This window comes from Cokeromyces recurvatus (genome assembly GCF_025118155.1).
Source record: "Cokeromyces recurvatus strain NRRL 2243 chromosome Unknown BX663scaffold_15, whole genome shotgun sequence".
NCBI classification, from domain to species: domain Eukaryota; kingdom Fungi; phylum Mucoromycota; class Mucoromycetes; order Mucorales; family Mucoraceae; genus Cokeromyces; species Cokeromyces recurvatus.
Window position 1 is genome coordinate 442,279 of NW_026251401.1, and position 15,660 is coordinate 457,938.

At 32.2% G+C, this 15,660-nt stretch overlaps 6 protein-coding genes across 6 annotated transcripts; 4 read left to right on the forward strand and 2 right to left on the reverse strand.

Annotated features, from left to right (window-relative positions):
• Positions 1-458: 458 nt before the first annotated feature.
• BX663DRAFT_552610 (uncharacterized protein) lies at positions 459-6,164 on the forward strand (the record flags this gene model as incomplete). Its single annotated transcript, XM_051531382.1, has 7 exons — positions 459-583; positions 657-791; positions 857-1,616; positions 1,694-5,176; positions 5,240-5,326; positions 5,393-5,503; positions 5,604-6,164. 7 exons carry the CDS (start codon positions 459-461, stop codon positions 6,162-6,164), a joined length of 5,262 nt encoding a protein of 1,753 aa, XP_051382173.1.
• Positions 6,165-6,672: 508 nt separating this feature from the next.
• On the reverse strand, positions 6,673-8,403 carry BX663DRAFT_436112 (uncharacterized protein; the record flags this gene model as incomplete). Its single annotated transcript, XM_051523161.1, has 2 exons — positions 6,673-7,769; positions 8,031-8,403. The coding sequence occupies 2 exons, from the start codon at positions 8,401-8,403 to the stop codon at positions 6,673-6,675; spliced, it is 1,470 nt and encodes a 489-aa protein (XP_051382174.1).
• Positions 8,404-9,586: 1,183 nt separating this feature from the next.
• Positions 9,587-11,534, forward strand: BX663DRAFT_512034 (uncharacterized protein). Its single transcript, XM_051527966.1, has one exon. It carries the CDS (start codon positions 9,628-9,630, stop codon positions 11,470-11,472), a length of 1,845 nt encoding a protein of 614 aa, XP_051382175.1. The 5' UTR covers positions 9,587-9,627; the 3' UTR covers positions 11,473-11,534.
• Positions 11,510-12,735, forward strand: BX663DRAFT_512041 (uncharacterized protein). The gene is made up of 5 exons (XM_051527967.1): positions 11,510-11,702; positions 11,764-11,809; positions 11,883-11,992; positions 12,059-12,391; positions 12,497-12,735. Exons 1-5 carry the CDS (start codon positions 11,625-11,627, stop codon positions 12,623-12,625), a joined length of 696 nt encoding a protein of 231 aa, XP_051382176.1. The 5' UTR covers positions 11,510-11,624; the 3' UTR covers positions 12,626-12,735.
• Positions 12,736-12,786: 51 nt separating this feature from the next.
• Positions 12,787-14,028, forward strand: BX663DRAFT_561766 (uncharacterized protein). The gene is made up of 6 exons (XM_051531940.1): positions 12,787-12,928; positions 12,990-13,069; positions 13,136-13,401; positions 13,487-13,655; positions 13,721-13,781; positions 13,838-14,028. The coding sequence occupies exons 1-6, from the start codon at positions 12,827-12,829 to the stop codon at positions 13,889-13,891; spliced, it is 732 nt and encodes a 243-aa protein (XP_051382177.1). The 5' UTR covers positions 12,787-12,826; the 3' UTR covers positions 13,892-14,028.
• Positions 14,029-14,504: 476 nt separating this feature from the next.
• BX663DRAFT_561767 (uncharacterized protein) lies at positions 14,505-15,545 on the reverse strand. Its single transcript, XM_051531941.1, has 2 exons — positions 15,437-15,545; positions 14,505-15,375 (listed from the first exon to the last, which is right to left on the reverse strand). The coding sequence occupies exons 1-2, from the start codon at positions 15,450-15,452 to the stop codon at positions 14,654-14,656; spliced, it is 738 nt and encodes a 245-aa protein (XP_051382178.1). The 5' UTR covers positions 15,453-15,545; the 3' UTR covers positions 14,505-14,653.
• Between the last annotated feature and the right edge of the window lie 115 nt (positions 15,546-15,660).

The window sequence follows — 15,660 nt, forward strand, 5'->3', positions numbered from 1 at the left end:
AAGTTTAAATTAAATTTTTGGAACCCATTTTTTATTTTATCTTGGTCTTTTCTTTCGGATAAATCTAATTTTTTTCTCTTTCTTTTTTTTTTTTTTTTTTTTTTTTTTATATACATTTATTTAACTACATTTTATTTTTCATTCATTAATTATAAAGGCAACAAAAAAAAGTAATCTATACATTTGATTAGTTATATATTTTTATTAGTGGAAAAAAAAAAGAGAGAAATAGTAATTAATATTTTTTTCTTCAACTATTCATCTTTTTTTTTCTTGTAATCATAAATACATTAATAGAAAGAGCATTCTTTCATATTTTTATATCCCCTTTTTTTTTTCTTCTGATATTAAGAAGCTTTCTTTCTTTATAATCTTTTAAAGAAAGAAGGACCAAGAAATAAAAAAAAAAGAAGATATTTAAAAACAAAACAATAAACGACTAAACAAAAAAAAATCTTATGGAGCAAAAGCCCAAAATATTGAAAAGATCGACGAAAAAGGACTCTTCTAAAACTCATTCTGATAATTCACAACGCTATAGTTTAAGAAATAAAAAAGAGTCTTCTGCAAAACCAGTTACTAGGTAAATACAATATTTCACTCCTTTCTTTTCCCCCCATTCCCAAATGGATTATTTTTACTAACAACATTTTAAGATCCCAAAAAAGAAAGATTGAACGAGAACAACATCAAACACAAGAAATATCAAAAAGTAAGAAAACTAAAATGGATAGTAAAGTTAATAATAATAGTAAAGGAAAGCAAAAGGTTCAAGAGAAAATTACATCAAAGTAAGCCCCAAAATTAAAAAGCTCGCTTTATAGGTATTATTAATTCATTTTTTTTTATCCAAAAGAAAATCCGATAATGATGACAAAATGCAGGATATTATTGATAATACTTTAAAAAGTTATCATAACAAACATGAAGATGATAAAGAGGAAAATGATAATTTAATGCATTATGACGATGAAGGCCATGATGATTGGGAGGATTCAAGATATGATGAGGAAAATGATCATAACGGTGAAGAAGATGATGAAGACGAAAACGATGATATTAATGACGACGACGACGACGACGAAGATGATGATGATGATGATGATGAGCCTGATAATGAAAGTGAAATAGCTCGTGTTAGAAGAACTCTTGGCTTTGGAATGCAAGGTCTTTTAGGCGGTATCATGTCATCGGATTTTACTAGATTCAAAACTATTTTAAACAATTTGAAAGATAATGATGATCCAACTATGCAGTTAATTGCTCTCCAAGAATTAGCTGAAATTTTATCTGTCAGTAGTGAAGATAATTTAGCTGGATACTTTTCTAGTGATAGTTTTTCTAGAGAACTTGTTCGAATCATGAAAGGACAAGATGATTTATTGTATGAGGATAAGTCGAATATGGATGAAGATATGATGCTTGCATTAGCGATGAGTGAAGGATTTTCAGGTGGTAATCCTGAGGTGATGCTGCTTGCTTGTCGTTGTATTTCGAATTTGTTAGAAGCTATGCCGACTGCAGTCACAAGTGTGGTTTCTCATGGCGCCATTCATGTTCTTTGTCAAAAATTAAAATCCATTCAATATATCGATTTAGCAGAACAAGCTCTTTATGTAAAGTACTTTTATATTCTATTTTCTTTTTTTTTTCACTTTCTGAAATACACAAATTAATCATTCATATTATTTAGGCTCTTGAAAAAATTTCAGCACAACTTCCTCGTGCTGTTGTACATGAAGGTGGTCTTAGTGCAGTACTTATGTATTTTGATTTCTTTAGTATACATGCTCAACGTACTGCATTACGTACTGCTGCAAATTGTATGCGTGGAATTGATGCAGATGCATTCTCACAAGTATTAGAAGTCACTCCAACATTAATGAACACTATTACTTACTCTGATCGATCTCTCGTTGAATTAACTTGTCTGTGTTGGGTACGAATTTCAGAAAGTTATCGCACTAATAGAGAATTTTTAGAACGTGCAATCACAGTTGAGTTATTAAAGACCCTTTTCGGTTTAATACCGGTTTCTGGCAATTCAAATGCAGTACATCCAGCTGCTTTCCAAGATTTATTACGTATCTTTCGTTCTATATCAAAAGCCTCACCTCAACTCAGCTTTGAGTTACTCAAGTTAGGTATTATTGAAACCTTTTATTGTATTTTGACAGGTGCTTCATCTGCTACTGATTTCTCAAACACAACCGTTCATCCTCATCACCATATTACTTTGGATTCAAAATGGCGTGACTCTGTACCAAATATTATTAAGATTATCGTTGATTTATTACCTCCTTTACCTAAAGATACTATGTTCAGTTCGAGACGTTTTAAAGCAGTCGCTACAAACCATACCACAGATCGTACTACTCATTCTAATAATAATACCAGTTTAAGTGAATCACAATCTACTAAAATTGATCCTCGTATACAATGGTTCAATGATAACCCAGATATCCTTCTTAACTATGATCATGTCTTGATTCCGATTATTTTGGATTTGTACTCATCCACTGTCAATTTACGTGTACGGCAGTTAGTCACACATATATTAGTGAAACTTCTTCATTATTCTACTGTTGACACTCTTTCCAAGGTTTTGAAAAATATTTCATTATCCAGTTTCTTATCTGGTCTTCTCACACGTCAGGAGCATCCAGTTTTGATGATCGATGCTCTTTATCAAGTAGAGTTATTAATCCAAAAACTTCCTCAGCTGTATTATTCACTATTTGAAAGAGAAGGTGTACTGCATGAAGTGGAATCATTATCTAAATTACCATTTTCAGATGAGGAAGATCATCAACAACAATCCCAACAATCTACACAACTGAGTGAAGATAATGATGATGACTCGACTAATAGTAAGAAAGATGACGATTATGAGGAGGATAATAAAACCAATAGGGATAATAAAACAGCCAGCAAAAGATCATCTAGTGCTGAGACAGGAACCTCATCTGGTTTATTGTCGCCTACTTCATCTTCATCACAGCATAAAATGTTTGATAGTAATGATCTTCAGGCTATGATGCGTAGTCATCACTTTTTATATCATCAACAACGCTTAAGTCGTCATCATCAGCATCAGCATCAGCATCATCATAATCTTGAAAATGAAAAAGGTATAGGCCGTGGATCTACTCGTAAATATATCATTCAACTTGCTCAATACTTTGTCAATAATTATTTCAATAAGGAGCTTATATCTAAGGACGGTACAGCTGTAAAATCTGCTGGTAACAGTCTAAAGGAAATTACGAATTTTGCAAACAAATTCATATTGCCTACAAATGAAGACCCTGTCTCTAAACAAACTCTTGTGAAGTTATCAAACTATTTGCGTGAATCAGCTATGGGTATCAGTAGTTTTGAATTACTTAGCTCTGGATTATTGAAGGCGTTATTGCTTTATTTGACTTCCTCTGATATGCATTCTTTTAAGGCATCACGTGAGGACCGTATTCAATCATTTAAATTTGTCTTTGTAGAACAACCTAGCATTGATCATGATGGTAATAGTTCGTTCAAGAAGCTTGTTATTCGGTTACAAGAGATATTAAGTCGTTTTGAGGCATTTGATGTTGTTACGCCTCTTGAATCTTCCTCTAATGATGGCTTACGTAATCCAACCAGTATGCTGGCAAAACAGTTAAGATTAAAATTAACTGGAATTGGAAATAATATCCCATCTACCTATAAGCAATTAATGGTATCTACACATGCAGTTGCAACTTTTCGTGTACTTGAAGAATATTTATTAGCTCGTATTGGCGCTTCCGAAGAGAATGATGATACAGATGAAGAAGACGAAGAAGACGAGATTGAGGAACATTTATTAATTGAAGAGGATGATTTAAATCTCAGAGATGGTATGGATCTAGATAGTGATTCAAATGATGTTGATACAGAAATGAGAGATATTACTTTAGGAAGAGAAGGATCAGGTGAAGATGAAGAAGGTGAGGAAGAACCAGATGACAAGAGAAGAAACCAGAAGAAGGGATCTAAAGATGATGAATCATCATCACATTCAAGATCTTCAGGTAGTGGTAGCAACGTTAGTAAAAAAGAAAAAAAGGATGGTGAATGGAGGATACAATTTTCATTAAATGGTACTATCATATCAAATGATTCTACTGTTTATGCAGCGGCTCATCAGTATGAAATGAATTCTGAAAACCGCAGCAATCCCTCCTCTTTACTCATCACTCCTCAATCTTCGACTAGTCGTAATATCTGGCTGTCATCTTATCCTATCACTTATGAGCGTATTTGGGTATCAAAGAAGGAAGTCAATGAAAAGGAAATTAAAAAATCTTCTACTACAGTAGTTCGACAATTAGCTGATATTCCACAGCCCAAAGAATTAACAGAGGACTCTATTTGCTCCCAAGTTCTTCAACTTCTTAAAGCCTTATCATCAGTTATCAATAATAATAATAATAATTCAAATATGATGATTGCTCAAGACTTTATCAATCGCAAGTTAACAGCAAAAGCAAATCGACAGTTAGAAGAACCACTTATTGTTGCAAGTTCATGTTTGCCTACATGGTTATACTGGCTTATGAGTGAAGCTCCATTTTTATTCCCCTTTGAAGTCCGTTATCTCTTTATTCAAAGTACATCCTTTGGTTATGCTCGTTTAATTGCTCGCTGGCAAAGTCTACAGATGCGTAATAACACACAAAATGGAACTCGTACTGAATCTTCAGATCATCAACCTGTATTGGGTCGTATGGAGCGGCAAAAGGTGCGTATTATGCGTTCACAAATGCTGGAATCGGCTGTGAAAATTCTAGATTTATTTGGCAGTTCTCCTACTGTACTTGAAATTGAATATATGGGTGAGGAAGGTACAGGTATGGGTCCTACTTTAGAATTCTATGCCTCTACATCTAAAGAATTCAGCAGACATTCCCTTAATATGTGGCGTGGCTCTATTAAATCTGAAAAGGGTTATGTTAATGCACCTCATGGTTTATTCCCTAAGACGTTAACAAAGTCTAGCACAAGATCAGCAAAAAAAATTATTCAATTGTTCAAGACATTAGGACAGTTCATTGCAAAAGGCTTGTTGGATTTTAGAATTATTGATATACCTTTTAGTCCTGCATTTTTCAAAGTAGCTTTAGATCATGTTAAGCCTAGTCCAGAACTTTTAATGGTAACTTGAATATAATATGTATATGTCAAATGTAATCTATTATTCATGAATCTATATTATTAGGAAATTGATCCTCAATTAGCAAAGTCTATCGATACATTACAATCGTATATTAAACAGAAGCGAGAAATTTATGCAGATAACACTAAGGTTTGTTCCATATATTTAATAATAATCATTTATTTATGTTGACCTTTTGATTTTTACAAATATTAGTCTGCTAAAGAGAAATCCGAAGCTGTAAAAAATATTAAAGTAGATGGTGCTAAAATTGAAGATTTATGTCTTGATTTTATTCTTCCAGGTGATGACAGTTATGAATTAAAGGTAATACTTACTATTCTTGGTAGAAAAAACAAAAAAAAAAAAAAAAAAAAAAAAAAAGAGCCAACTAACATGTTTCATCTTTTCTTTTCTCCCCATATAGACTGGCGGATTAGATATACCTGTTACAATTAATAATGTAGAAGAGTACATTCATTTGGTTTTAGATGCCATTGCTGGTTCTGGTATTTCCAAACAAATAGCTGCATTCAGAGAAGGCTTTAATGGTTTATTTGCTATTGACGATCTCAAATTATTAACACATACAGAGTTAGTCTCCTTATTTGGAAAAGCAGAGGAAGATTGGAGTTATGCAGTGTTAACAGATAGCATTAGAGCAGATCATGGATTTACTATGGAAAGTGAGCCTGTTCGATATCTTTTTGAAATTCTTAGTGAATTTAATCAAGAAGAAAAACGACAATTCCTTCAATTTACAACTGGTTCGCCACGATTACCCATTGGCGGTTGGAAAGCTCTTCGACCTGTCTTTACTGTTGTTCGTAAAATCCCTGAAGCACCTTTAACACCTGATGACTATCTACCTTCTGTTATGACATGTGCAAACTACCTTAAAATGCCAGCATATACTTCAAAAGAAATTATGCGTCAGCGTTTCTTAACATCTATAAAGGAAGGACAAAATAGCTTTTTACTTTCTTAATTCCCCCCCTTTTATATATATATATATATATATATATATACATGGTATTTCATCTGATTCTCAAGACATTCATTATCACATCTATTTTCTTTCTCGCTTCTTTCCCCCTCCCATTATGCATATAGATATATGTATATCATATATTTATTACACCTGAAATTTCATTTACATACATTATATGTAGTATATTTATAGCAAAATTAAAATTCTTTAAACAATAATCATTGCAATATTATTATGAATGTCTTTATTGCTACCATTACATGTATATTGTTTTCTTTTATCAAAACATGAATTATTCAATAAATATAATATCTTTTTTTTTTTTTTTTTTTTTGAAAGAGAGAGAGAGACAGCATCATGTATATGACTATAGATTATTTATTAAGAAAAAGATGACAATATGCGTATTAATAGAGAAGAGGGAGGGGGAATATGCTAATACCATGCTTATATTATATTTCATCATTATTATATAAAAAAAAAATCAAGAATCAAGAATCAAAAATCAAGAGGTGGATTTTTTCACTTTTCGTTCACGATCATGGACCCATTGTAATTCAATAATATCTCTCCATAAGGTTGTATCTCTTCCAAAGGTAGTATCGATTGCATTCTTTGCTATTTCAATCCAATTCCCGGTACCGACATCATAAATATTTTCCAATTTTTTATTTACACCGATTAATTCCATTTCCACCAAGGCATTCCAGCTTGATCTTGCTAAAATGAGAGTATGATAGGAGACCTTTGGGTGTAGAGGAGGATAGATTAAACGATAGACAACGATAAGATAGGAGGCACAACGAGATGCCTCGACCCAGCTCCCCCTTTTAATTCGGTCAATTAAAAGAGACTCTGCAGCATGAATGGTAGCTAAAGAGAATGCAGGTGTATGAGGGACAGTTAATAAGGTATTGATGACGATCTTGATACATTGTCTTAAATAAGCTCTATCTTCCTTTGAGAACACTCTATAGGTACTCTCCCTCGGTAACAACTTTTTATCCTCTACAAAGGCGTAAAAGATATCAGGAGCTGCGATTCGACTTACAAAATGAGCAAATTGGGGTGGTTCTAGTACTTGAATAGATGACCAACTGTCCTTTTCCCTCATTTGAGCATGCTTGATCATATCCAGCACAGACCATGTCTTGATAGATCGACTCATGAGTTCCACTGCTTCCACCTCGGTTAACCCACATTCTTCACCTTTCTCTAAGGCTGCATCCAGACAAGATAATTCGCCCTGACAACGCATACACTGACATTCAAAATGGGGGCCAAATCGTTCCTTTAACTTTTGCATTCTTCTGGCTCTCGTATTGATGAGATCAACATAAGCAATCGTAATAGGCTCACCCGGTAAGATGTCCTCTATAGTAACAATATATTGTGTACTTTGTTTATAGAGTAGAGCTGCATTTGGACAACATGAGTGGTTAGTAAGAAGAGATGTCGCGGGGTATACTCCTATCGCCACTTGATCCAAGTGGTGTTCTGTATCTAAAATAGGAAATGAACTTAATTTGATTCGATGCCATAATAGATCCAAATCCTCCTGAGAGATCTGATAGTCAAAAAGTTTTAAAAATTCGGCCACATCTTGAACAGTTTGATTATTATTATTATTATTATGTTGTTGTTGTTGAATAGTATGGACCGGGACGTGTAAATTGAGGGCATGAATTGCGATGGGTAGTGATAAGTGTAGAGGTGACGATGATGATGATGATGATGATGACAACGATGATGATGACAACGATGATGATGACAATGATGATGATGACAATGATGATGATGACAATGATGATGATGACAGTGATGATGATGACAGTGATGATGGTGGTGGTGGTGGCGGAGAACACGAATTCTGCTTATTCAGACGATCATGACTGTGTAACACCAAAGCTGTCCTTTCCAATAACCACCGATCCGCATCGATGTCTTTATAAATATCTGTCTCTTGAGGCTCGCAAAGAACTCGATGAAAATGAAGCCAGGCGTTACGAAAGCATTCATTACTACAAAAATAGGCAGATCGACATCGAGAACAGCACTGAAGCTGTGCTTTTCGAAGACAATAATTACATCTTTGATGACGTTTTGAAGGTAACGGAACTGATGCTAAAGGTGCTTGAACAACTATAACTGTACCAGATTTAATATATTCCGCCGCTACAAATTTATCATTTTCTATATTTAATTTTCGATTTTCGTTAAGATAAAAATTAAACATTTGTCTTTAATAAATAAATAAATAAAAAAAAAAAAAAAAAAAAAGAAAGAAAAAGATAAAAAGCAGAATAAAAAAAAAAAAAAAAAAAAAAAAAAAAAAAAAAAAAAAAAGTAACCAACCAACAAAAGGAGACAAAAAAATAAAATAAAATGAATAATTAGAATTCAATGGGAAAACTATTTTCCTTTTACTAAGCAATTAAAATTTTTTTTTTTGATTTTTAAAAAAAAATTAGTAACTTTAAACACTTCGTAAATTAAAGTTTTAATATAAAATTTATGATAAGGGATCAATATGTTGAAGACAATCAAGGACCAAATAGTTATGTATCTTCACAATATACGCTAGTCTTCTATAACATATAATTGAATTAACCCTGTTTATAACAAGAATATTACTTCAGAAAAAAAAAAGGTTATATTTAAATAGTAATTTAACACTATCAATTATGAAAGATATGATGTGTATATCTGTAGTAGTTTCACTTTAAATATTATAGGGTAAATATACATAAGACTATCTATAACAGATATATTACTTATTCTTCTGAAATAGCTGTATAATAGAGTTAATTTATATATCATTTGTAAATATATAATCAACAAAAATACAGTAATAGCTCATCTATATCAACAATTATTATAATTCATTAGTTATAACATACAATTCCTTACCACATCAAGTAAGTTGAATAATATTTGATATAGAAGGACGATTTATATGAGCTTATATCACCAAATAATAAAGACTATGGAAGAGATACATTTGTGTATGTATTAATAAAACTTAAATTTCAAATCATGTACATAATTTATAAGCTATCTCTTTTTTTTTTTTTTTTTTTTTTTTTTTTTTTTTTTTCTGTTATCTTTCTAAATACACAAATTTGTTGATTTCAGGTGTCTTACATGTTTATATTGCAAAGATTAAATGTTTAGATGCATACCTACAGTGCAACCTGCCCAAGAGGTCATCTTTGTAATATATCATATGGATACGAAATAGTATGCATATCTAAGGATCATTCATGTAGAATTATACATTCAAAAGTAGCAATATACTACGCCATTTTATTTAACTAGGCAAAAGTTAAAAGTTTACACATATGATTCACAAGTATATATAATATGTTAATTTTATATGTCCCTTTTAGTATACTCTCTTTTGTTCTTTTGTTCTTTTCTTTTTTTTTTCTTTTTTTTCCTCTCTCATTATATAATAAACATGAAAATAAAATATCTTATTTTAGTGTTTATTTTACTTGTATCTTCATGTTCAACAACCCAGTCCGAATACACATATAACACTAGTGATTCTATCTACAAGTCCTCTTCCAATACATGTATTTCGTCTGATTCAAGTTGTTGGCCAACACAGTATGAATGGGATAACTTGAATAAAACTGTACATGGTCATCTTGTGGCAGTTATTCGGCCTGGAGAAACTTGCTATAAAAGTGGCCCTCATCATGATCCAGACCAATGTGATGCCTTTAAGAAAGGATACTTTGATGATATTCAGCGTGAATCTTATATTGGCACTATGCAAAACACAAATTGGGAGGATTGTGAAATGGTAAATAGTTGTCCTGTTGATGTGCTATCTCTACAGGACCTCTTATCACATCATAACCTTTCATCATGTTCTCAAGGTGGTTTACCTCATTATGCTCTTAATTCCACTTCACCTGACGATATTGCAACCGTCATCAGGTTTGCAGCAAAGCGTCATATTGCATTTAATATTAAGAATTCTGGGCATGATTATTTAGGAAGGAGTACCTCCCCTGATTCGATTACAGTCTGGACTCATTCACTTCAAAGGATCGAATTTCATACCTCATTCCAACCTGAAGGTTGCAACAAGCAGTTATCACATCAAGATGGATTCTTTACGTTAGGCGGTGGTGTAAAATGGCTCGATGCCTATCAGGCAGCAGACAGATATAATGTAACCATTGTAGGAGGCGCACAACCTGGTGTAAGCACAACAGGGGGTTGGTTACAGGGTGGCGGCCATTCGATCTTGACTCCAACATTGGGTCTTGGTGTCGATCAAGTTGTTCAACTTCAGGTCGTTCTCACAAATGGCTCCTTTATTACTGTGAACGCATGTCAGTACCCTGACCTCTTTTGGGCTCTTAGAGGTGGAGGAGGAGGTACATTCGGTGTTGTAACAGAGGCCACAGTGAAGACACATCCTTATGTTGAACTTCAAACTTTACATGTCGCCATCACATCTGATCTACCACATGCTATAAGGGCCCTTTTCCTTGAATTTGCTCGTTATGCACCATATTGGGCAGAAGATGGATGGGGTGGCTACCTTACATATCATGATAAGGGGATTGAATTTATTTATAGTAACCCACGTCTCTCTGTAGAGGCTGCAGCCGCGTCAGTAAAGCCATTTTTTGATTTTGTTAACGCTAATCCGCATACAAAATTCTATAATCAGATTCAATGGGATGCATCCAGTCAACCTGGCTTTTATCCATTTTATATGAATATATTAAATACAAAAAAGTTACCCATCGGTATACCCGTTCATACCTCTTCTCGTCTAATTCCACGTGAACTCTTTGCAACTAACGAGACGATCTCAAGGATGGTGGATGCAATTATGGAGGGAGCAAGTATAACTCATTCTGATATCTTGCCACCCATGAGTTTTCAAATCTTGGCAGTAACACCCTTTCATGTACAAGACTCAAAAGGAGAGACGTCAGTACAGCCAGCTTTCCGTAAAGCAGTATGGCATTTAATTTTTGGAGAGACATATAAGCAAAGTACACCACTGTCTGTTAGGAAGAAGATTATCAAGCGTGTTAGCAAAGCTGCAGACCCTATCCGTCGATTAACACCTGGTAGTGGGGCTTATTTTAATGAAGCAGATCTGTTAGAGCCCGTATGGCATCAATCCTTTTGGGGAGATAATTATGAAAGATTAGCAAAGATCAAAAAGAAGTATGATCCTACTCAATTCTTTAATTGTTGGAAATGTATTGGATGGAATGAGCAGATGTTGGTTGATGACAAGAAATACAAGTGCTATCGTAGTACAATTTGAACACATAAAAATAAAATAAAATCAAATAAAACTTATACTGCAATCCTTTTCTTCCTTTTTCTTTCTCTTTTTTCTTCTTTAGTTTACATTCCTTTTCCTCTCTTTTTTTTTCGTTTCGTTTCGTTTTACTAGTTATTATAAATATATATAAGATGGGATTTGGTTTAGAAAAGTGCTGTTGCCTCATTCCTTTAAGATTAGGGACATTCTTTATTGCTATTTGGTTTTTTGTAAGTTAATTTTGAGAAGAAATTTGTAATATGAAAAACTGCTGATATAAATAAATATAAGGCTATTTATTTTCTTTATTCTGCAACTGGATTTTTGGGTGTAAATGGTATAATAATAATCATATAAAGTAGGTTATAATACTTATTTGCTGTATAACATGTATTTGTGTGTGTGTGTAGCTATTGTGTTCTATTCAGGACAAGCAGCAAGGCCGTGGTATTACATAAACTTATTATTTTCAGTCTTCATTTGTCTTTGTGGGTTTTGCGGTCTTATTGGATCATGTTTTGTAACTATTCTTTTCAATGATTCTTAAGGAGGTGTTACAAAGATTTATTTTTATTTTTTATTGTAGTCGTCAAGAAAATTTTCAAAGGTCTTTAGTGTGATTGTGTGGATAAATGTTGATTTATCATTCCTTATCTATCTTATTTCATTCATATTAATCATTTCCAACTATAATCGACTTGTTAATTCATGTCAAGTTGTTGGCTTTGTTGGTATTGGAAATCCTCAACAAGAAATTACACCTGTTCAGCTTAATAATGAATATAATTATTATTCGCCTGTAAAACAATATCCTGGTTTATTTACTGAACATGCAGCAGACGAAAAGGCCTGTAAAAGTATGATTAAAAACTTAATAATTCTATTTGGAAGTCTTGTATTCATTATACAATTAATACAGGTACATTATACACGCATACATACATACATACATACATACATACATACATACACACACACACATATATATATATATATATATATTAAGCTAACTTTGGTATGTAAGGTCTACTTTGCTTATGTGGTCAGTGCTTATGCTAAACGTCTAACAAATGGAGCCCGTCATCATAGATTACATGATCAGCAAATAAAAGAATTTGAGGAATCAAGATACAATATGTCAACTGTTTACTAAGTTAAAATGTATGTGAATGCAATTATATGCACAGATATGCAAGTGATTTTAATAAATAAAATAAGGACTTTTTTTTTTTTATAATTGTTGTTTATTTTCATACATAATATAGGGAACGCGAAAAAAAAAAATTATACTTTTTTTTTTTTTTTTTTTTTTTATTTATTTATTTATTTATTTATTATACACATTTATATTCAAATGACCGCAAACAAACGAAAGCAAATCGAATCATCTTCATCTGAAGAAGAGTATGAAGTTGAACACATTGAGTCTCATCGTATTGTTCATCAAGGATCAAAAGTAAGCTAAAATGAAAAAATGGTTTAATCTTAATTTGCATTTACTGAAAAAAAAAAAAAAGAGAAAGCCAACTCTTCAATATCTAATCAAATGGAAGAACTATTCTGCAAAGGACAACACTTGGGAACCTAGCGATGCAGTGTAACTTATTTTTATTTTAGTCTACTTAATATGTATAAAATGTCTTAAACTATTTTATTCTAATAGAGCTAATGCTCCTGATTTAATCGATGAATACTGGGCAACTAGAGGTGGGGAACAAAAACGTGAGGAAGTTTTTAAACAGTTAGAAGGAAAATCAAAAAAGACCACTAAAGTAAAAGCTGATCGTCATTCTCCCACTAAAAGAAGTAGAACAACTAGACAACGTGAAATTAAATCAGAAGAAGAGGAGGAAGAAGAAGAAGAAGGAGAAATAAAGGAATCACAAGAAGAAAAGGAATCCCAAGAAGAGAGTTTAGAAGAGGAAAAAGGTAGTTTTTTTCTTTCTTTCAAGGTTTCTTTTATTTTTTAATATTTGAAAATGCATTATAATTTACATTTGGTATACGTGTTTAGAAAAAAAAGTTGACGATTATTATGAAAGTGACGAAGAATTAGATTACTCTGAAACTGAAATTGAAAATGAAAGTTTCAGACTTAAAGGCAATTGGGATAATATTAAAAAGATTGAGCATGTTAGACCCTTTAGTGATGATGACAAGACATTATATGCTATTGCTCGATGGTAACTTTATTGCTTATGTATATACCATATTCATTTTTTATTTAAATTGACACAATCTTGTTTAGGTCTGATGGTAAAATAGCTAAATACAAGACATCTGTTATTGCAAAGAGATGCCCTATGAAGGTAACTAATTAGACATGTTTTATCATTTATGTTTACTTATAACATTATGTGTTTAGCTGATTGAATTCTATGAAAAGAGATTAATATTTGAAAATAACAAGAAAAAATAACTATACACCATTGCTTTATTATTAAAGTCTCTGTTACTTTATGATATTTATCAAATAATAATAAAACTGAATAAATCATACTATTTTATAGTGGGCTCTTAAAGAGTATATTTAATGTTAAAGATAGACTGAAGTAGAGTAGGATAAAAAGAAAATAAAAGCCTCTTCAGGAAATATGAAGTTATAAGCTCATTTAAAGCTTTTCTGGGGATAATGTTCTTTGTCTTGCTTTCGTATCTCATTTATCCCCCTTTATAATTTTGGGATAAGAATATAAAGCTGCTTGTTTCAGGATACGAACTAACTACTGCAAGCTTGAAATTGAAGGTGTTTGTTGAATTTATTAGAGAAAGAGAGAGTAATGTAGTCCAGCTACTTATTGCATTTAGGTTTCTATAAACTTGAAACTAATATACACGACTACTAGGCTTTGATAGTTCTGCTTTGTCTTTGACAGCATGCATGTATACCCCAGAGAAGATGCAACAAAATAAAGTAAAAAAAAAAGGGAATCTAATCTATCTTATTATTGCCTCCTCTCTAGTATACTAGTATTAAAAGGCAATAAATAAACTGTAGATTGTATTATTATTATTATATGTGTATATGTATATGTGTGTATGTGTGTGTATGTGTGTGTATGTGTATGTGTATGTATGTGTATGTGTGTGTATGGAGGGGAATATGATGAAATATATAAATATGATACAAATATTCTATTCTATTCTATTCTATTCTATTCTATTCTATTAAATGCTATGTTTAGGCTGAAGGCGCTACTACTATTTCTTTTCGATTTATGGTTGATGAAGGGACAGTAGCATGTTTTACAATTATTTCAACATGATTTGCAGGAAAGTAGCCCATTCTACCATTCTTTAATCTACCTCGCCACCAATGAGGATCCTCTTTAGAAAGAATAGCGATTAAATCATTAGGCTGTAAACTTAATTCATTTTGTGATTCTGCACGAAAAGGATATAAAGCCCGGGCAAAGTCTAATTTTTTAGGATCTATTTTGACAGATTTTCCACGAATTTTCTTTTTTCTCTCTTCTTTTTTTTCCATTTTTTGTTGATATGTTGAGATTAGATGAAGGGCGAAGGGTGCTAGGGTTAATACAATAAATAACACAAAGGATACTTTTGTTGTTGATGATGTATTATGTTGATATTTTTGAAATTCTTGTATTGAAAATAATGAAGTTCTATGTACTTTTCCCCCATTTTGTAATGATAATAATCTCTGTTTTATCCATCGTAAAAATGAAAATAATCCAAAAATATGAGCCAATGAATGACAACGATTTGTTAGTTGTAAGATAGCGTTTATCCCAGAGTGAGTAGCAACTAAAGTAGTTTCCAAGGTATATGCTAAATGATGGCATGTATGAATTAATTTTTCCATTGATTCAAATAATGCGGAAGGTGGTTTATTATTTCTACGAATCATGTTATTTCTACCGTAAATAGGATAGTAGCAGCCTATGAATACGATTATTAATCATTTTATTATAAAGCAAACTTAATCATTTGTCTCACTTACCACTTGAATAGTTCATCTTTAAACAAGAAAGTAAAGGAAAAGAAAGGAAAAGAAGAAAAGAAGATCAAGATGCTGTATAATTTAAAAGGGAGGGGGGCAGCTTAAATTTAAAGAGTTATGTTTCTTATAAATTATAATAATTTCGACAAGACATTTTCGGTCGATTTTATTTGCTTTGATGTTGGAGAAAACCGGAAAACAAAAATAAAATGAAATACAGCACC

Excerpts from the sequence above, each read along its gene's own strand:
- BX663DRAFT_512034 (XM_051527966.1), top strand. The coding sequence starts at position 9,628 with ATGAAAATAAAATATCTTATTTTAGTGTTTATTTTACTTGTATCTTCA.
- BX663DRAFT_512041 (XM_051527967.1), top strand. The coding sequence starts at position 11,625 with ATGGGATTTGGTTTAGAAAAGTGCTGTTGCCTCATTCCTTTAAGATTA. Across the intron at positions 11,703-11,763 it reads TTATTGCTATTTGGTTTTTT|GCTATTTATTTTCTTTATTC; the intron begins GTAAGTTAATTT and ends AATAAATATAAG. Across the intron at positions 11,810-11,882 it reads TGGATTTTTGGGTGTAAATG|CTATTGTGTTCTATTCAGGA; the intron begins GTATAATAATAA and ends GTGTGTGTGTAG.
- BX663DRAFT_561766 (XM_051531940.1), top strand. The coding sequence starts at position 12,827 with ATGACCGCAAACAAACGAAAGCAAATCGAATCATCTTCATCTGAAGAA. Across the intron at positions 13,070-13,135 it reads TGGGAACCTAGCGATGCAGT|AGCTAATGCTCCTGATTTAA; the intron begins GTAACTTATTTT and ends TTATTCTAATAG. Across the intron at positions 13,656-13,720 it reads TTATATGCTATTGCTCGATG|GTCTGATGGTAAAATAGCTA; the intron begins GTAACTTTATTG and ends AATCTTGTTTAG.